This window comes from Zophobas morio, unplaced genomic scaffold (genome assembly GCF_036711695.1).
Source record: "Zophobas morio isolate AGI-343-1 ecotype UQ-CSIRO unplaced genomic scaffold, CSIRO_AGI_Zmor_V1 ptg000012l, whole genome shotgun sequence".
NCBI lineage: Eukaryota > Metazoa > Arthropoda > Insecta > Coleoptera > Tenebrionidae > Zophobas > Zophobas morio.
In genome coordinates, this window is record NW_026972117.1 from 5232243 (window position 1) to 5252697 (window position 20455).

Genomic DNA, 20455 nt, shown 5'->3' on the forward strand with positions numbered 1-20455 from the left:
ATTTTTTTTAAATACTCGTATCTGGATTTCTAGGATGAAAAGTCAACACATAGTTTCATGTTACATTTCAACATTAAGTAACATTTATTCCATAAAATTGTAAGATGATACTGAAGAATGGATAAATTGAAAAATCAAGAAATTGAAACATCCCAATCGAAAAATCGAAATCTTAATAAATTCAGAAATCGAAATATTGATAAAACTGGTAAATCGAAAAGCGAGATTTTGAAAAATACATATAACATTTAAGAGATCAAAAATCAAAATACCAATTAATTGAAAAACTGATAAATTGAAAAATTCCAAAACAGAAATGTAGAAAAGTCGAAAATTTGAAAAATCGAAAAAAATGAAAAATTTGTAAATCGGGAAATCGAAAAGGAAATCAAAACTCAAATATCGAAAAACCAATCAACGCTAATCGAAAGTTTGGAAAATCTAAAAATTGAAAAATCGATTAAAAATTGAAGATTGAAAAGCTGAAAAATTCCAAAACTGAAACATTAAAAAATGAAAAAACTAAAAAATACAAAAAAAAGGAATTTAAACTTGATAAATTGAAAAATCGAAACATCGAGAAACCAAAAAAATAGAAAATTGGAAACATTGTACAGGATGAAAATTCAACGCATGGGTTCATCTGGATCTGTAGGGTAAAAACTTAACACGGATTCGTAGGAGTCATGAAACCTCGAGAAAACCTAAAAGTAGCCAGTCGGCCGTTGGACTCAATTACAGCACTTTCCTGATCTTACGCTCGGGAAGTAAAAGTTGGATTTAATTTGTTTCTAGAAGATTAAATTTTTATTTTCCAAAGCATTAATTTCAATAATTTGTATCTACTTGTTCGAACATTATTTCGAATTAATCGGGACGATTTTTGTAAACAGAGCACGATTAGATTGTTAAACTAATATTAAAAAGTGAACATGTCCGAGTAAACCGGACGATTGATAACTGTAACAAGCTCTCATAAATGATTCGTCCATCCAAGTGGGCACTGATTTGTTCCGCCTCCTTCGGAATGTGTAACCAACAATGGCAACGAAAGTGCAAGTGTCATAATAATTCCGACGCCTGACACATCAACCACACTTACTAAACCCTGAAAAACGTCTACCATTAGTAAGAAGTGGCAAACCCACCGCATTCATAAATTTCACCGGTCACTAGATCAATCAATTAATCATCCAACGCCGTCTTCGTCTGCCGAAAATACAACAATACCACCCATCCCAGTCCAGAACCACGTGCCGCTCGCCCCCTCCCCCCGATTCTCCCAATTAAGGCAAAAAACCCTACGCACACGCAACAGATGATCCTCCACCTCCTCCAGCCCGTGCGGGAGGGCCAATGGGAAGTGTCGGCGGTGCATGGGCGAAGCACGCGAAGGGACGAGGGGCGCAGCATCCCTACTGCCACAATCTTGGCACGCGTCAACATTGTAAATATAGAACAGCTAACGCGTTTCTTAAACTCAGTAAGCTCAAAGCCCCCAAAGCGCCACTTCGCCGCTCGATCTAGTGCGCGCCTATGTCAAACGCAACTGTCAAGACTGCCGCTGACAACGCTTGTCAAACACCGAGCCAGACCTGTGCCGACCTCGAAAAGGGGGGAAGTTCGACGTCGCGACGCCATGCCGAGGGCCTTCTTGATCACCCACCGCAGATACAACCCGGAAGACGCGGAACAAAAAGGTATTTTTGCGCGCAAAAAATTTGAGGTTAGGAATTGCGTTTTTTGGTTTTAGTTTTTTTTTTTGGTTTTTGGATTGGTAGTCGTGGGGGGAGCGGCGGGAGTGTGGTGGTGGCCGCAGACACTTGGCTATTTTGAGTGCGGTAATGAGGTGTTCGCGTCTGACGTAATTTTCTTCTCAAAATTCGAATCCGAAAGTGGCGGCCTGTCCGTAAACAACGAAGTTAGTAAAATAGATTTCCGGCGAAAGGTGCGATTGTTCGAAAAATTGTGGCTTTGGAGTGGTCTATGACACCACAAGTATTCACAGCGATTTTTTAAATGGAATGAAGACGTTGTCGATTTGCCAAGTTTGCAAAAATAACACCAAATTGTCGCAAAAAATATTTTAAACGGCTAAATAAAAATGTGTTTTTTCGTGAATGAACTGAAACTTGGCACTAAAATAAAATATCAACACAGTTATTAACATCTAATTTTTTCTAATTTATGTTTGGAATGAGTGTCAATAAAAAGTTAAATTTACCAAATCGTGAAGTCGAGTTCGCAATTTATGTATGAATTTTGACTAAAATATGGCTTTTGTGTGTCAATACGGATTTATATTGGAATATTTCGTTCAATGCCAACGGATGTAGTGTGCGTATTTTAAAACACTGACACATCCGCCTTTAAATCGAAGTCGGTCTTTCTAAAATTCAAAATTTTGCTCATTTTTCGTTGTGTCAAAAATGAATTAATTAAGTGTCCAGATTTTCGTTAACTTTCACACTATTTTTTACTTTCTGTCTGGAACTACTGGAGTGATTGTTGTCAAATTTTGTGCTTATATTAGGAATGTCATTTAAATGGTAAAACGCTGACCAAATTTGGCTCATCATCCCGACCACCAATGGGATGACGTCATATCCAAAATTTACAATAATAACACTACCTTTAAAGGTTATCATAAAAAAATTAAATTCGTAAAATCAAATCTTACAATTTTTCGAAAAACCTGGATTTATTTACCTACGATCAATTTTTTGATACCGCAATTTTTTTTTTGATTTTTCAATGTTTCAGTTTCATAATTTTTCACTTTTTCAATTTTAATTTTTTTAATTTCTCAATTCCAGATTTTTTAATTTTTCGATACCAGATTTTTACAATGTTCGATTTTTCACTTTCTCAATTTTTAAATTTTCGAATTTCACTTTTTCAAGTTGTTGATTTTTATTTTTCCTTTCTCGATTATTTAATTTTCCTTTTTGTTGATTTTATATCACAATTTTTGTTTTTTTCATTTTCTTTCATGTATCAATTTATCCATCTTTCAATATTTCGGCTCCAATTTTTCGTTTTTTCAGCTTAATGTTTTTCAATTTTTAATTTCTCAGTTTCCAGTTGTTTCAATTTTTCGTTTCTTCAATTTTGATTTCAAATTTCTCGATTTGTCAATTTGTGGATGTCACAATTTTTCATTTTGACTTTTCCAGTTTATCAACTTCTAATTTTTCGGTTTTTCCTCAGTTTTTCAAGTTCTTGATTTTTATTTTTCATTTTCCTGATTTTTTAAATTTAATTTTCTCCATTTCATATCACAGTTTTTCGTTTTTTCATTTCCTTTATTTCTTCAGTGTTTCACTGGATTTCATAAATTTACAGTTTTTTTATTTTAATTTTTTCAATTTCTCAAATTCCAGATTTTTTAATTTTTCGATTTGCAATTTTTCAGTTTTGGAGTTTTTCGATATCACAATTTTACGATGTTTCATATTTCAATTTCTCAATTTTTAATTTTTCGCATTTCATTTTTCCGTTTCCTCAATTTTTCAAGTTGTTGATTTTTATTTTTCATTTTCCTGATTTTTTTATTTTCATTTTCTTGATTTCATATCAGAGTTTTTCGTTTTTCATTTACTTTAATTTTTCAAATTATCCATCTTTCAATGTTTCGGCTTCAGTTTTTTGTTTTTTCAGCTTTAGTTTTTTCAGTCTTTCAATTTCTCAGCTTCCAGTTGTTTCAATTTTTTGATTCTTCAATTTTTATTTGAAATTTATCGATTTGTCAATTTGTGGATGTCACAATTTTTTATGTTTGACTTTTCCAGTTTATCAATTTTTAATTTTTCGGTTTTCAATTTTTCGTTTCCTCAACTTCTTAAGTTCTTGATTTTTATTTTTCATTTTCCTGATTTTTTAATTTTCATTTTCTCGATTTCATATCACAGTTTTTCGTTTTTTCATTTCCTTTATTTTTTCAATGTTTCATTCGATTTCATAATTTTTCACTTTTTTAATTTTAATTTTTTCAATTTCTCAAATTCCCGATTTTTGAATTTTTCGATTTGCAATTTTTCAATTTTGCAGTTTTTCGATATCACAATTTTACAATGTTTAATTTTTCAGTTTCTCAGTTTTTAAGTTTTCGAATTTCAATTTTTCGTTTGCTCAATTTTTCAAGTTCTTGATTTTTATTTTTCATTTTCCTGATTTTTCAATTTTCATTTTCTTGATTTCGTTTTTCATTTCCTTTAATTTTTCAATTTATCCATCTTTCAATATTTCGGCTTCAGTTTTTTGTTTTTTCAGCTTTACTTTTTCAATTTTTCAATTTCTCAGCTTCCAGTTTTTTCAATTTTTGGTTTCTTCAATTTTTATTTGAAATTTTTCGATGTCACAATTTTTCATTTTTGACTTTTCCAGTTTAACAATTTTAAATTTTTTGGTTTTTCAATTTTTCGTTTCCTCAGTTTTTCACGTTTTTGATTTTTATTTTTCATTTTCCTGCTTTTTTAATTTTAATTTTCTCGATTTCATTTCAGTTTTTCGTTTTCTCATTTTCTTTATTTTTTCATAATTTTTAAATTTTCAAATTTTGCAATTTTTGCATTTCTAGATTTTCCGATTTCTTTAATTTTCAATATTTCGATTTTACAATACATATTTCGTTTTTTCAATTTTGCACTTTTTCGATTTTTAAGTTTCCCAATTTTCAATATTTTCATTTTTGAATTTTTCGTTTCTTCAATTTTTCAAGTTTTTGATTTCCAATTTTTAGGTTTCACAAAGTTTTTGTTTTATATCTTTTCGTTTTTTCATTTTAGATTTTTCAATTTTACAACTTTGCAATTTTTCTTGGATTCGAAAAGTCGAAAAATCGAAAAATTAAAAATATAAAAATTAAGAAATTGGAAAAAAATTGAAAAATCAAAAAACTGAAATAATGAAAAATTGGAAAATCAAAGAATTCAAGAACGAAAAATTGAGTCACTGAAAAACCAAAAATCAAAAAAAATTAATGAATTGCAAAATTAGAAAATCCAAAAATTGAAAATTTGAAAAATTCAATATCAAGAAATTAAAAGATTAAAATCGAAACATTGAAAAATCGAATAATTGAACAAATTTTAAAATTCAATAATTGAAAAATGAAAAAATTCTAAAATTGTAAAACTGAAAAAGTGAAAAATTTTTAAAATTACAATTGTTAGAAGATACATATTTATAATGAAAACTAAATAAATTGCAAATCAAAAACTGAAGAAACTGAAAATGAAAAAAACAAATTGGAACATTGAAAATTCGAAAATTTGTAAAAATAAAAAAAATAAAAACCGAAACGAAAATTGCAAATGGAAAATTTGAAGAAATCGAAAAATTGAGAAGTAGAATAATTGAAAAATGAGAAAATTCAAAAATCGTAAGAAGTGAAATTTTTGAAAATTATTTTTATTATTGTTACAATATTTAAAATGAAAACTAGAAAAATTGCAAATTAAAATTTGAAGAAAAGGAAAATTGAAATTCACGAAACCGAAAAATTTTAAATTGAAAAAACGAACAATTAAAGAATCTAAAAATTTCAACTCGAAAAATTGAAAAATCCAAAAATTGAAAATTTTCACATAAAAAAAGACAAAAATTAAAAAATCTGAAAAATTGAAAAAATTATGAAAACAAAAACCGAAACGAGAAATTGCAATTCGAAAAATTGGAGACATACATGGAAAAGTTTAAAAATCGAAAAAATGAAAAATTTAAAAATGAAAACTCGAAGAGCCAAATTGAAGAAAATTTGAAAAACTGAAAAATTGCAAATTGAGCAATTGAAAAAATTGAAGTTGGAAAAACAAAAAATTATAAAAGCGAAACATTGAAAAATTGAATAATTGAATAAATAAAACTGAAACGAAAAATTGCAACATTAAAAATCATCCAAAATATGGAAAACTCGAAAACTAAAAAAATTAAAAATGAAAACTCGTAAAATTGAAAAAATTGAAATTGAAAAAATTTTTTATAAATATCGGAACATTGAAGAACGTAAAGTTGTAAAAATAAAGAAAATAAAAACCTACAAAATGAAAATATGAAGAAATAAAAAATTAAAGAATCGAAAAACTGAAAAATTTTAAATCGAAAACTCGCAAAATCTAAAAAATGAAGAAATAAAAAAATGAAAAAATTGAAGAATAGCAAATCGAACAATTGAAGAAATGAGTAACTGAAAAAAAATTACAACTGAAAAAACAAAAAATTATTAAATTCGAGATATTGAAAAATGAAATAATAAAAAAAACCGAATGAAAAATTGCAAAACGAAAAATTGATAAATCAAAAATTGAAAACTCGAGGAACTCAAATTGAAAAACTGCAAAGCCTAAAAATCGAAAATTTCAAAAGTTGGAAAATTGAAAACTGAAAAATTTAATGTTACAAACTCGAACAATTTCAAATCGAAAAACTGAAGAAACGAAAAAAATACAAAAAAAAAATGAAAAATTTCACATTAAAAAAAGAAAAATGATACAATTAGAAGAAATGAAAAATTGAAAACTCTAATAGTTGCATATCGTAAAATTGAAGAAAAAAAAAATAAAAACTGGGACACGGCAAAACAAAAAATTGAAGAAACGAAAAAATGAAAAAATTAAAATTATAAATTCGGAACATCAAAAAAGTGCAAAATCTACACATTTTCCCGTTGTGACTGAATTCTGACTGGATATTTATTTTTTTACTTTAGTATGTAGTCAAATTTAAAAAAATAAATAAAAATAATTTTTATAACTTTTCTTGCTGTGTTTGTAATGTCAGGATTAACTGTCATTCTAGAATTACCCCGATCTAACCTGCTTGGAGTTAAGCTATAATCATCCACATATAAAAGTTGATTACAAAAAAATTATTAGTCCCATTATGACGTAATTATCGTCTCTTAAAAATATCCAGGAAGGAGTATTTTCGCGGTTGTTTCTTGTTTGTGTAATATTTCATTTCTTGGCAGCGTCTAATAAATAGCCGAACCATGCAAACAATATTTTTAAAATTATCGTTGTATTTGTTCTGTATTTTTCGAAGATATTTTGTCTGAAAGATTTATTCTTGCCGCTTGGTTTCTTACGCATAATAGTTATAATTTGAAACTGGCATGCACATGTAAATATTGACGTCTTTCAATAAATCAAATAACGTTTCGCGATTCTGAACACTGCAAATCAAGAGGTTTCAAAATTATGTAGCGTCCTTCGTAAATTTCAAAAATCATAGATAATAAATTTTGAAAACTTCATTTTAGATTTTTTTCAGTTTTTTGGATTTTTTCACGTTTTCAGCGTGACACTTGCCTCACAAGTTTTGAATTTATTTGCCTTTAATCTCTATTTTCAGTGCGCTAACGAAGTGCTCACATCTGACGCAATTTGCCTCATAAAACCCGAATCACGTTTTTAAGGTCTTTAAATATATTATCGACCTAATTTCGGTATCACACCTCGCCAGGAGTTCGGTGCAGGTGTTTAATTGCAACATCAAAATATTTTCCCGGGAAATGTTTAAGAGTCTTATGGAATTATTGGGTGTGGAGGATATCATCAGGAACTGGCGCTGATGGGCCAGGAGCCCGTTGTTTACTGTTTTTCTGACTCCGTAAAATCGGTTGAATCGGGATTTTTCACTTCGTAGTGATGCTTATCTTGGCAAAGAGCGACCGAAATGAGTAAACAAAATGTCCAACGGTATTTTTGAGGAGATCCGTATTTTTGTCGAAGTTGCTGTTTTATTTACTGTTTTTGTTTATTCGATTACCTCACACGCGAGAACGATTTTAATCCGGCTCAAGAAGTGGAAACTCCCTCCCTAGTAAATACTTCCCCACCAAAATAAATTATACTTTTCCTCAGTTTATTCAACCATTCTCCGTGGCGGCGTGATTCATCATTTTAAAAATACGACTTTCGTGTTTATTTTCGAAACGTAAATGAATTTGTTCCTTCAAACACTGACCACATGGCCAAAATCTTGGAAGAGTCGTATAATATTGAGGGCCAGCTACTTGTTGTCGGTAATAACGACTTGTTGCGATTTGGCAAATTGCCGATCACACCTTACGGAGCCTCTACTTTTGGCCCAAATACTAGCAGTTTACAGCACGGATCACGTCATCTCCTGACGTCTTCGATTTAACAAGGAAATACGCCAAAAGGAACTGCCGGAACTGCGAATGACGCGGTTTTTTTATTCGTTGAAAATTCGAGTTGAGGATAGATTTTGCTGCAGATCTTAATTCGGAAAATGCCGTCAGCATAGCAGGCCTGCCCGAGCCCCACCTTTCCGAAAACAGCTCGGAATGCCCCGACGAGCTCTACAACTTGACCAAACTGGCCGAGGTGGCTGTGGCCACAGGCCAAATCCTCGAACAGCGAAGACTTTCGTCTTCGTCCTCGTCCAGCGAACCCACCTTCACCTACACCCACAAGCTCTTCGACAAGTCGTCGCGAGCCCCAAGACCCCACTTGCTAAAGGTAAAATCCTAAAATCCTTCTCATACGAACTTAACAATCTTCTGGATTGTTTCCAGACTGATGACTACGCCACCACCAGAAAGCTTCTTTGCAACCCGTCGCCTCCTGCAGTACCGCTGCCTCATAGTACCACCCAGGACTTGGCGTTGCAGTCGAGCGAAAGCAGCGAGCACGAGTGTAACGATTGCGGGAAAAGATATAGTACTTCTAGTAATTTGGCGCGTCATCGGCAAACCCATAGAAGTCCTGGGGATAAGAAGGCTAGAAGGTGTCCTCACTGCGACAAGCTCTACGTCAGCATGCCTGCGTTTTCGATGCATGTGAGGACCCACAATCAAGGTTGCAAGTGTCAGTATTGTGGCAAGTGTTTTTCGAGGCCGTGGTTGTTACAAGGACACATCAGGACTCATACAGGTAGGAACACGTTTTTAGGTCGCTCTAGACAATTTTGATATCTTCTAAAAATAGAATACGAATCGACTGTCAAGGTTTTGTTATCGAGGTGTATTATGCTGCTTCTAAAAATGAAGCCCAAGCCGAGCGTGAGATTTTTTGCGCTATTGAAACGTTTCGAGACCTTTTCGAGCTTTATCCTACTTGTAAATATGAAAACTAAATCGATTTTTTTTTTCAAATAGTGAAACGAATACCTGATTATTGAGATTTTTTCAATATGTGAAATTACCCTACTTCTAAAACCGATAGTAGAATTTTTTGTTAAGTAATTTCAGCAAGCTTTTAAAAATGAAAAATGAGTTGAAGCTGATTTCTTTTGTTAGTGAAGATAGTTGTAATAAACTACTTCTAAAAACGAAACACCAATTGACTCTCGAGATTTTTTCAACAAGTTGGTAAAATTCCACTACTTCTAAAATTGAAAATGAAAAATAAGTTGAAACCGATTTTTTGTCAGTAAAGCAAACAGCATTAAAGTACTTCTAAAATTGAAACACAAATCCACGATTCTTTTAAAGAGCTTCTGAAAATGAAGCATTGGTCGAACTGAGATTTTTTCAACAGCGAAGCGGACTATAACATATTTCTTCTAAAAATGAAGAACAAATAGACTCCTGAGATTCTTTCAACAAGCAAAACGAGCTTCATTATGCTTCTTCTAAAAATGAAACATGGAAGGATTTCTAGAATTCTTTTAACGAGCTTCTAAAACTGAAAAATCAGCCGGACTGGAAATTTTTTGAGCCACTGAAACGAGCTATAACTTATTCTTTCTTCTAATGACCAAAATGACTTATATTGTATTACTTCTAAATACAAAACACGATTTAATACCCAAGATTTTTTCAGCAAATTTTCCAAAAAAAAAAAAAAGGAAAAATCTACTGAACCTGTTTTTTTAAACCAGTGAAACGATCTGTGACATATTAATTACGTCCACAAACGACACGCGAATTGAAACTCGAGATTTTTTCAACAAGTAAAATTTTACTACTTCTAGAAATGAAAATAAAAAATAAGTTGAACTGCTTTTTTTTGGTAGTAAAGTAAGCTGCATTAAACTACTTCTAAAATTGAAACACAAATCCGCGATTCTTTCAAGCAGCTTCTAAAAATGAAACACGAGATTTCTTAGCAGCGGAGCGGACTGTAATGTGTATATTTCTTCTAAAAATGAAGCACAAATTGGCTCCTGATATTCTTTCACAAACAAATCGAGCTGCATTATGCTACTTCTAAAAATGAAACTTGGAAGGATGTCTAGAATTCTTTTAAGGAGGTTCTAGAACTCAAAAGCAGTCGATCCATAGATTTTTTTTAGCCACTCAATATGAGCTATAACTTATTCTTTCTTCTAATGATCGAAACGACTTACATTGCACTACTTCTAAAAACAAAATACGTTTTAATACCCAAGACTTTTTTCAGCAAATTTTCAAAAAATAAAAATAAAATCTACTGAACCTGTTTTTTTCAAACAGTGAAACCATCTGTGACATAATAATTATTTCTAAAAATGAAGCACGAATTGACTATCGAGATTTTTGAACAAGTAAAATTCCACTTTTTCTAGAAATGAAAATAAAACATAACTTCAACGGTTTTTTTTGTCAGTAAAATAAGCTGCATTAAACTACTTCTAAAATTGAAACACAAATCCGCAATTCTTTCAAGCAGCTTCTAAAAATGAAACATGAGATTTCTTAGCAGCGGAGCAGACTGTAATGTGTATATTTCTTCTAAAAATAATTTTTCCTGATATTCTTTCACCAATAAACCGAGTTGCATTATGCTACTTCTAAAAATGAAACATAGAAGGATGTCTAGAATTCTTTTAAGGAGCTTCTAAAACTCAAAAATCAGTCGAACCATAGATTTTTTCAGCCACTCAATATCAGCTATAACTGATTCTTTCTTCTAACGATCGAGACGACTTATGTTGCACTACTTCTAAAAACAAAATACGATTTAATACCCAAGATTTTTTTCAGCAAATTTTCAAAAAAAAAGAAAATTACTGAACTTGTTTTTTTTCAAACAGTGAAACCATCTGTGACATATTAATTACTTCTAAAAACGAAGCACGAATTGACTATCGAGATTTTTTCAACAAGTAAAATTCCACTACTTCTAGAAATGAAAATAAAAAATAAGTTGAACTGTTTTTTTTTGGTCAGTAAAGTAAGCTGCATTAAACTACTTCTAAAATTGAAACACAAATCCGCAATTCTTTCAAGCAGCTTCTTAAAATGAAACATGAAATTTCTTACAGTGGAACGGACTGTAATGTGTATATTCCTTCTAAAAATGAAGTACAAATTGGCTCCTGATATTCTTTCATCAACAAATCGAGTTTCATTATGCTACTTCTATAAATGAAACATGGAAGGATGTCTAGAATTCTTTTAAGGAGGTTCTAAAACTCAAAAGCAGTCGAACCATAGATTTTTTTTAGCCACTCAATATGAGCTATAACTTATTCTTTCTTCTAATGATCGAAATGACTTATATTGCACTACTTCCATAAACAAAATACGATTTAATACCCAAGATTTTTTTCAAGAAATTTTCAAAAAAAAAGAAAATCTGCTGAACCTGTTTTTTTCAAACAGTGAAACCATCTGTGACATACTAATTACTTCTAAAAACGAAGCACAAATTGACTATCGAGATTTTTTCAACAAGTAAAATTCCACTACTTCTAGAAATGAAACTAAGAAATAAGTTGAACTGTTTCTTTTTGTCAGTAAAGTAAGCTGCATTAAACTACTTCTAAAATTGAAACACAAATCCGCGATTCTTTCAAGCAGCTTCTAAAAATGAAACATGAGATTTCTTAGCAGTGCAGCGGACTGTAATGTGTATATTTCTTCTAAAAATGAAGCACAAATTGACTCCTGATATTCCTTCACGAACAAATCGCGTTGCATTATGCTACCTCTAAAAATGAAACATGGAAGAATGTCTTGAATTCTTTTAAGGAGCTTCTAAAACTGAAAAATCAGTCGAACCATAGATTTTTTTCAGCCACTCAAATTAGCTATAACTAATTCTTTCTTCTAATAACTAAACGAGTTATATTCTACTACTTCTAAATACAAAACACGATTTAATATCCAAGATTTTTTCAGCAAATTTTCCAAAAAAAAAAAGAAAAATCTACTGAACCTGTTATTTTTTTAACCAGTGAAACGATCTGTGACATATTAATTACTTCCACAAACGACACACGAATTGAAACTCGAGATTTTTTCAACAAGTTAAATTTTACTACTTCTAGAAATGAAAATAAAAATTAAGTTGACCTGTTTTTTTGTCAGTACAGTTAAGCTGCATTAAGCTACTTCTAAAATTGAAACACAAATCCGCGATTCTTTCAAGCAGCTTCTAAAAATGAAACATGGGTCGAATCTGAGATTTCTTCAGCAGTGGAGCGGACTGTAATGTGTATATTTCTTCTAAAAATGAAACACAAATTGACTCCTGATATTCTTTCACGAACAAATCGAGTTGCATTATACTACTTCTAAAAATGAAACATGGAAGGATGTCTAGAATTCTTTTAAGGAGCTTCTAAAACTGAAAAATCAGCCGAACTGGAGATTTTTTTCAGCCACTGAAACGAGCTATAACTTATTCTTTCTTCTAATCACCAAAATGACTTATATTGTACTACTTCGAAAAACAAAACACGATTGAATACCCAAGATTTTTTCAGCAAATTTTCAAATAAAGAAGGGAAGATCTACTGAACCTGTTTTTTTTTCAACCGGTGAAACGATCTGTGACATTAATTTCTTCTAAAAACGAAACATGATTTGGTTGTCGAGATTTGTTCTACAAGTAAAATTCCACTACTTCTAGAAATAAAAATCAAAAATAAATCGAAACCGATTTTTTTGTCAGTAAAGCAAACGGCATTAAAGTACTTCTAAAATTGAAACACAAATACGCTTTTCTTTCAAAGAGCTTCTAAAAGTGAAGCATTGGTCGAACTGAGATTTTTTTCAACAGTGAAGCGACTGTAACATATTTCTTCTAAAAATGAAGAACAAATCGACTCCTGAGATTCTTTCAACAAGCAAAACGAGTTTCATCATGCTACTTCTAAAAATGAAACATGGAAGGATTTCTAGAGTTCTTTTAACGAGCTTCTAAAACTGAAAAATCAACCGAACTGGAGTTTTTTTTCAGCCATTGAAACGAGCTATAACTTATTCTTTCTTCTAATGACCAAAACGACTTATATTCTGCTACTTCTAAATGCAAAACACGATTTAATTCCCAAGATTTTATCAACAAATTTTCCAAAAAAAAAAGGAAAAATCGACTGAACCTCTTTTTTTTTAATCAGTCTATGACATATTAATTACTTCTAAAAACGAAACACGAATTGACTCTCGAGATTTTTCAGCAAGTGAAATTCCACTACTTCTAGAAATGAAAATAAAAAATTAGTTGAACCAGATTTTTTTTGTCAGTAGAACAATCTACATTAAACTACTTCTAAAATTGAAACACAAATCCGCGATTGTTTCAAGGAGCTTCTAAAAATGAAACATGGCTTCAATCTGAGATTTTTTCAGCAGTGATTTGGACTGTAATATATATATATACATATTTTTTCTAAAAATGAAGAAGAAATCGACTCCTGAGATTCTTTCAACGAGCACAACGAGTTGCATTATGCTATTTCTGAAAATGAAACATGGAACGATTTCTAGAATTCTTTTAACGAGCTTCTAAAACTGGAAAATCAGCCGAACTGGAGATTTTTTCAGCCACTGAAACGAGCTATAACTTATTCTTTCTTCTAATGACCAAAACGACTTATATTCTGCTACTTCTAAATGCAAAACACGATTTAATACTCAAGATTTTATCAGCAAATTTTCCAAAAAAAAAAAGGAAAAATCGACTGAACTTCTTTTTTTTTAATCAGTCTATGACATATTAATTACTTCTAAAAACGAAACACGAATTGACTCTCGAGATTTTTTCAGCAAGTGAAATTCCACTACTTCTAGAAATTAAAATAAAAAATAAGTCGAACCAGATTTTTTTTTGTCAGTAGAACAATCCACATTAAACTACTTCTAAAATTGAAACACAAATCCGCTATTGTCTCAAGGAGCTTCTAAAAATGAAACATGGCTTCAATCTGAGATTTTTTCAGCAGTGATTTGGACTGTAATATATATATACATATTTTTTCTAAAAATGAAGAAGAAATCGACTCCTGAGATTCTTTCAACGAGCACAACGAGTTGCATTATGCTACTTCTAAAAATGAAATATGGAAGGATTTCTAGAATTCTTTTAGCGAGCTTCTAAATCTGAAAAATCAGCCGATCTGGAGATTTTTTCAGCCACTGAAACGAGCTATAACTTATTCTTTCTTCTAATAACCAAAACGACTTATATTCTGCTACTTCTAAATGCAAAACACGATTTAATAGACAAGATTTTACCAGCAAATTTTCCAAAAAAAAAAGGAAAAATCGACTGAACCTCGTTTTTTTTAATCAGTCTATGACATATTAATTACTTCTAAAAAGGATATCTGGAAATATTTTGACGAGTTTCTAAAACTGAAAAATTAGTGGAACTGGAGATTTTTTCAGCCACTGAAACGAGCTATAACTTATTCTTTCTTCTAATGACCAAAATGACTTATACTGTATTACTTCTAAAGACAAAACACGATTTAACACTTAAGATTTTTTCAACAAATTTAAAAAAAAAAAGGAAAAATCTACTGAACTTTTTTTTTTTCAACCAGTGAAACCATCTGTGACATATTAATTACTACTAAAAACGAAGCACGAATTGACTATCGAGATTTTTTTCAACTCCGCGATTCTTACAAGGAGCTTCTAAAAATGAAATATGGGTCAAAATCCTCATTTCTCTACAAGAAATTACCACATGAAATATGTTTTTAAAAGGGTAGAATTTTTTAGAGAAATATTGATGTTACAATTAAACCCCCCCCCTTGGGTCTGATTAGGAATGAAGAACTCATCACAACTGAGATCGTGGCGGGTGGGTGGGGCTTAATTTTTGTTGTTTTTTTTATACATATACAGAGTTTTCTTTCAATAACTGGACAGTTAAACATATTGTCACTTGTTTTTGGGAAAACACGACTTCGTATATTAAGAAAAAATAGACCAAATATAAGCCCCGCCCACCCATCCCCTCTCAATTGTGGTGAATGCTTTATTCATCGAGAGATAAAGGATGGAGCTTAGTTGCAAAATCCTCATTTCTCCACAAGAAATTATCATATGAAATATGTTTTTACAAAAGTAGAATTTACAATTAAACTCCGCCCCTCGTCTGATTAAAAATGAAAAGCTCATCACAATTGAGATCGGGGCGGGTGGGTGGGGCTTAATTTTAGTTGTTTTTTTTTAATGTATAGGGTTTTTTTTCAACAACAGGACAGTTAAACATATTGCCAGTTTCTTTTTGGGAAAACACGACTTCGTATATTAAGAAAAAATAGACCAAATATAAGCCCCGCCCACCCACCCCTTCTCAATTGTGATGAATGCTTTATTGATCGTGAGCTAAAGGGCGAAGTTTAGTTGCAAAATCCTCATTTCTCTACAAGAAATTACCACAAGAAATATGTTTTTACAATAGTAACATTTACAATTAAACTCCGCTCCTCGTCTGATTAGAAATGAAAAGCTCATCACAATTGAGATCGGGGCGGGTGGGTGGGGCTTAATTTTTGTTGCTTTTTTTTAATGTATAGAGTTTTCTTTCAACAACAGGATATTTAGACATGTTTTTAGTTTCTTGTTGGGAAAAGAAGACTTCGTATATTAAGAAAAAATAGACCAAATATAAGCCCCGCCCACCCACCCCCTCTCAATTGTGATGAATGCTTTATCGATCGTGAACTGAAGGGCGGAGTTTAGTTGCAAAATCCTCATTTCTCCACAAGAAATTATCATATGAAATATGTTTTTAAAAAGGTAGAATTTACAATTAAACTCCGCCCCTCGTCTGATTAGAAATGAAAAGCTCATCACAATTGAGATCGGGGCGGGTGGGTGGGGCTTAATTTTTGTTGATTTTTTTTATATATAGAGTTTTCTTTCAACAACAGGACAGTTAAATATATTATCAGTTTTTTTTGGGAAAACACGACTTCATATATTAAGAAAAAATAGACCAAATGTAAGCCCCGCCCACCCTCCCCCTCTCAATTGTGATGAATGCTTTATTCATCGTGAGCTGAAGGGCGGAGTTTAGTTGCAAAATCCTGATTTCTCCACAAGAAATTATCATATGAAATATGTTTTTAAAAGGATAGAATTTACAATTAAACTCCGCCCCTCGTCTGATTAGAAATGGAAAGCTCGTCACAATTGAGATCGGGGCGGGTGGGTGGGGCTTAATTGTTGTTTTTTTTTTTAATGTATAGAGTTTTCTTTCAAAAGTATGATTTATTGCTGGGATAATTTCAGCGAGCTTTTAACAATGAGAAATAAGTTGAACTTGATTTTTTGTCAGTGAAGCACGCTGCTAAATTGAAACACAAATCCGTGATTCTTTCAAGGAATTCGCATTATACTACTTCTAAAAATGAAACACAAATCTGCTCTGAGATTCTTTCAACGAGCTTCTATTTAAAAATGAAACACGCGTCAAAATGGCGAACAAATCTGGAGTTTTTTCAGCCACTGAAACGAGCTGTAACTCATTCTTCTAATGGTCAAAACGGGTTATTTTGCAGTACTTCTAAAAACGAAAGACGAATTAACTCCTAAGATTTTTTTAGCGAACATTTAAAAATGAAAAATGAGTTGAACCCGTTTTTTTTTATTCTAAAATAAAACACGAATTGACTTTCGAGATTGTTTTCAATATGCAAAGTTAGGCTACTTCTAAAGACAGAAGTAGAGAATTTATGGCTGAAGTAATTTCAGCGAGCTTTTAATAATGCAAGATTAGTTCGACCTGATTATTTTATCAACAAAGCAAGCTGAAATGACTACTTCTAAATTTCTTCTAGAAATGTAGGACAAATGGCCTCCTAAAATTTTTTCGATTAGTAAAACGAAGTATATCACATTACTTCTAAAAATAGAATATGTGCCGAGTCCCGATATTCTTTCAGCGAGCTTCTGAAATGAAACTTGAACTGATTTTTTCAACCAGCGAAGGAAACTAACCGTAACGCGTTTCTTCTAAAAATGAAACTCAAATCAAGCTGCAACGTGCTACTTCTACGAACGAAACACCACTTAACTTCTAGATATTTTTTAACGAACGAATTGAACAAAATTGTGACACTGGAGTTATTGTCCAGAAAAAAAAATAGATAAAAGGTGAAACATAAATTAAACAATGTTTATCGAAATTCAAAAAATAGTAACAATAAAATATTAATAAATCTTTCTTTGTTTGGGAGATCAGCCAAGATAAATTTGTGTATAATAATGGCAAAAACATCTGAGAATCGTAGATACTATCTGCTTTATTTGTTTTAGTTGGCATAGGAATGTAACGTAAGTGATGACAGCAAAATTTTTCTCACTGTATCATCCATGGTGGTGTCTATAACCTTTATCTTCACCCAAAACACAACAAAAAGCTTAAAATTCCGATTTTTTGCCAAAAATGACCTCAAATTGTTGATCTTTCAACTGACCTCATCTTCTGTTCCAGGCGAGAAACCCTTCAAGTGCACCATCTGCAATAAAGCCTTCGCCGACAAGTCCAACCTGCGCGCCCACATCCAGACCCACTCCAACACCAAGCCCCACATCTGCGGTCGCTGCGGCAAGGCCTTCGCCCTCAAGTCCTACCTCTACAAGCACGAGGAGTCCTCCTGCATGCGCATCAACGGGCGCCACTCCTCCCGCGAGGCCACCCCCGACAAGAGCCTCGCCTCCCCCACCCCCGTGATCGTGCCCGGCCCCCGGATCGCCGACAGCGTCATCAAGAGCCCCGAGCGGCCCCTCATCTACCGCTCCACGGTCATCTCGCCCAACCCCGAGCGCCTGCTCTGCTCCACCATCAAGCATCCCTCCGTCATCCTCAACACCACCCGCTTCGGCACCACCATCAGCCAGATCTTCCAGGACCAGCCCATGGACTTCTCGGCTCAGAGGCGGGACTACGGGGGCTCGGAGCGGGGCGGCGGCTACGGGCTGGGGCTGGCCATCGCGGTCTAGGTTAAGTTAGGTTATTCCGTTTAGGGACCAGAGTGCCTTTGATACGTATCTGTGAATTTTGTGCCATGTTTGTAGAAGCTATTTGGTGCTACTTTCGCCCTAGAGGCAGCTTGTGCCTAGTTTTGTATATATCGTATTGGTTTGCGTAGATCTAGATGTGTGGAAGTACTATTAGCCGATAATTTTTTTTTTCTTTTGAAATAGACAGAGTGTCTCTAGTCTTGGACGCGGCTCGCAGGACCAAGTCCAGCGGGGCGCGGGGTCGCTTTAAATTTTAAGTTATTTATTTCTACTAACAGGATTTTAGTTTTAGTTTGCTGTATCGGCTAATGATATAGTTTCCTAGTCACTATTCATTAATCTAAGTTATAATATCGTTATGGTTTTAGTCGGCTGTTAGGACCAAGGTGGTTTCCCGGGTTTGGGGACCATTTGGTGTGCAATCAGTGGCCACAAGTGCAATATTATTAGTGATAAGTATGTACTTAATCGTATTATTTATTTGTGTGACGAAGTGTAGTAGTTGTCCATGTCATGTTATGAGAAATTCATTCCCTGCTGGTTCTAGAAGTTGTCATTCCCGTAGCAGTTGATGCTTTGGTACGGTTGTTCTGTGAAATTCGTTTTCTTACTTTGTGTACTTTTATACAGACATTTTTTGTAATAAATAAAGAAGTGTTCGTATTAAGGTGTTTTCTTTTAGAGAGTTTGAAATTTAGTAAAATTTCGAAAATTTCGTCGAAAATTGGTGGGTAAATTGCATTAAATCTATATTTCAAAGGGCGATTCTGGGAAATCCAATCGAGTTATCGAAGAATTGTTTGCGGAACTGACTTCTACGGCCCGAAATATACAAGAACATGTATTTTGTAAAATTTCGAAAATTTGGATGAGAATTGGTGGAAAATTGGTCGGTTAATTGCATTAAATCTATATTTCAAAGGGCGATTCTGGGAAAACCAATCGAGTTATCGAAGAAGTGTTTGCGGAAATGACTTCTACGGCCCGAAATCTACAAGAAATTGTATTTTTCAAATTTTCGAAAATTTTGATGAAAATTGGTGGAAAATTGGTGTGTAAATTGCATTAAATCTATATTTCAAAGGGCGATTCTGGGAAAACCAATCGAGTTATCGAAGAAGTGTTTGCGGAAATGACTTCTACGGCCCGAAATCTACAAGAAAATGTATTTTGTAAAATTTCGAAAATTTTGATGAAAATTGGTGGAAAATTGGTGGGTAAATTGCATTAAATCTAAATTTCAAAGGGCGATTCTGGGAAAACCAATCGAGTTATCGAAGAAGTGTTTGCGGAAATGACTTCTACGGCCCGAAATCTACAAGAAAATGTATTTTTCAAAATTTCGAAAATTTTGATGAAAATTGGTGGAAAATGGGTGGGTAAATTGCATTAAATCTATATTTCAAAGGGCGATTCTGGGAAAACCAATCGAGTTATCGAAGAACTGTTTGCGGAAATGACTTCTACGGCCCGGAATCTACAAGAAAATGTATTTTTCAAAATTTCGAAAATTTTGATGAAAATTGGTGGAAAATTGGTGGGTAAATTGAATTAAATCTATATTTCAAAGGGCGATTCTGGGAAAACCAATCGAGTTATCGAAGAAGTGTTTGCGGAAATGACTTCTACGGCCCGAAATCTACAAGAAAATGTATTTTTCAAAATTTCGAAAATTTTGATGAAAATTGGTGGAAAATGGGTGGGTAAATTGCATTAAATCTATATTTCAAAGGGCGATTCTGGGAAAACCAATCGAGTTATCGAAGAACTGTTTGCGGAAATGACTTCTACGGCCCGGAATCTACAAGAAAATGTATTTTTCAAAATTTCGAAAATTTTGATGAAAATTGGTGGAAAATTGGTGGGTAAATTGAATTAAATCTATATTTCAAAGGGCGATTCTGGGAAAACCAATCGGGTTATCGAAGAAGTGTTTGCGGAAATGACTTCTACGGCCCGAAATCTACAAGAAAATGTATTTTGTAAAATTTCGAAAATTTTGATGAAAATTGGTGGAAAATTGGTGGGTAAATTGCATTAAATCTAAATTTCAAAGGGCGATTCTGGGAAAACCAATCGAGTTATCGAAGAAGTGTTTGCGGAAATGACTTCTACGGCCCGAAATCTACAAGAAAATGTATTTTTCAAAATTTCGAAAATTTTGATGAAAATTGGTGGAAAATTGGTGGGTAAATTGCATTAAATCTAAATTTCAAAGGGCGATTCTGGGAAAACCAATCGAGTTATCGAAGAAGTGTTTGCGGAAATGACTTCTACGGCCCGAAATCTACAAGA

At 32.7% G+C, this 20455-nt stretch overlaps 1 protein-coding gene across 1 annotated transcript; it reads left to right on the forward strand.

Annotated features, from left to right (window-relative positions):
- The first annotated feature begins 1318 nt into the window (after positions 1-1318).
- LOC135128055 (zinc finger protein SNAI3-like) lies at positions 1319-18823 on the forward strand. The gene is made up of 4 exons (XM_064054866.1): positions 1319-1700; positions 8242-8486; positions 8543-8900; positions 17631-18823. The coding sequence occupies exons 1-4, from the start codon at positions 1319-1321 to the stop codon at positions 18137-18139; spliced, it is 1494 nt and encodes a 497-aa protein (XP_063910936.1). The 3' UTR covers positions 18140-18823.
- Positions 18824-20455: the final 1632 nt, after the last annotated feature.

Coding starts and splice junctions, on each gene's coding strand:
- LOC135128055 (XM_064054866.1), top strand. CDS start 1,319: ATGATCCTCCACCTCCTCCAGCCCGTGCGGGAGGGCCAATGGGAAGTG. Junction 8,487..8,542: donor CAAGACCCCACTTGCTAAAG/GTAAAATCCTAA, acceptor GATTGTTTCCAG/ACTGATGACTACGCCACCAC. Junction 8,901..17,630: donor ACACATCAGGACTCATACAG/GTAGGAACACGT, acceptor CTTCTGTTCCAG/GCGAGAAACCCTTCAAGTGC.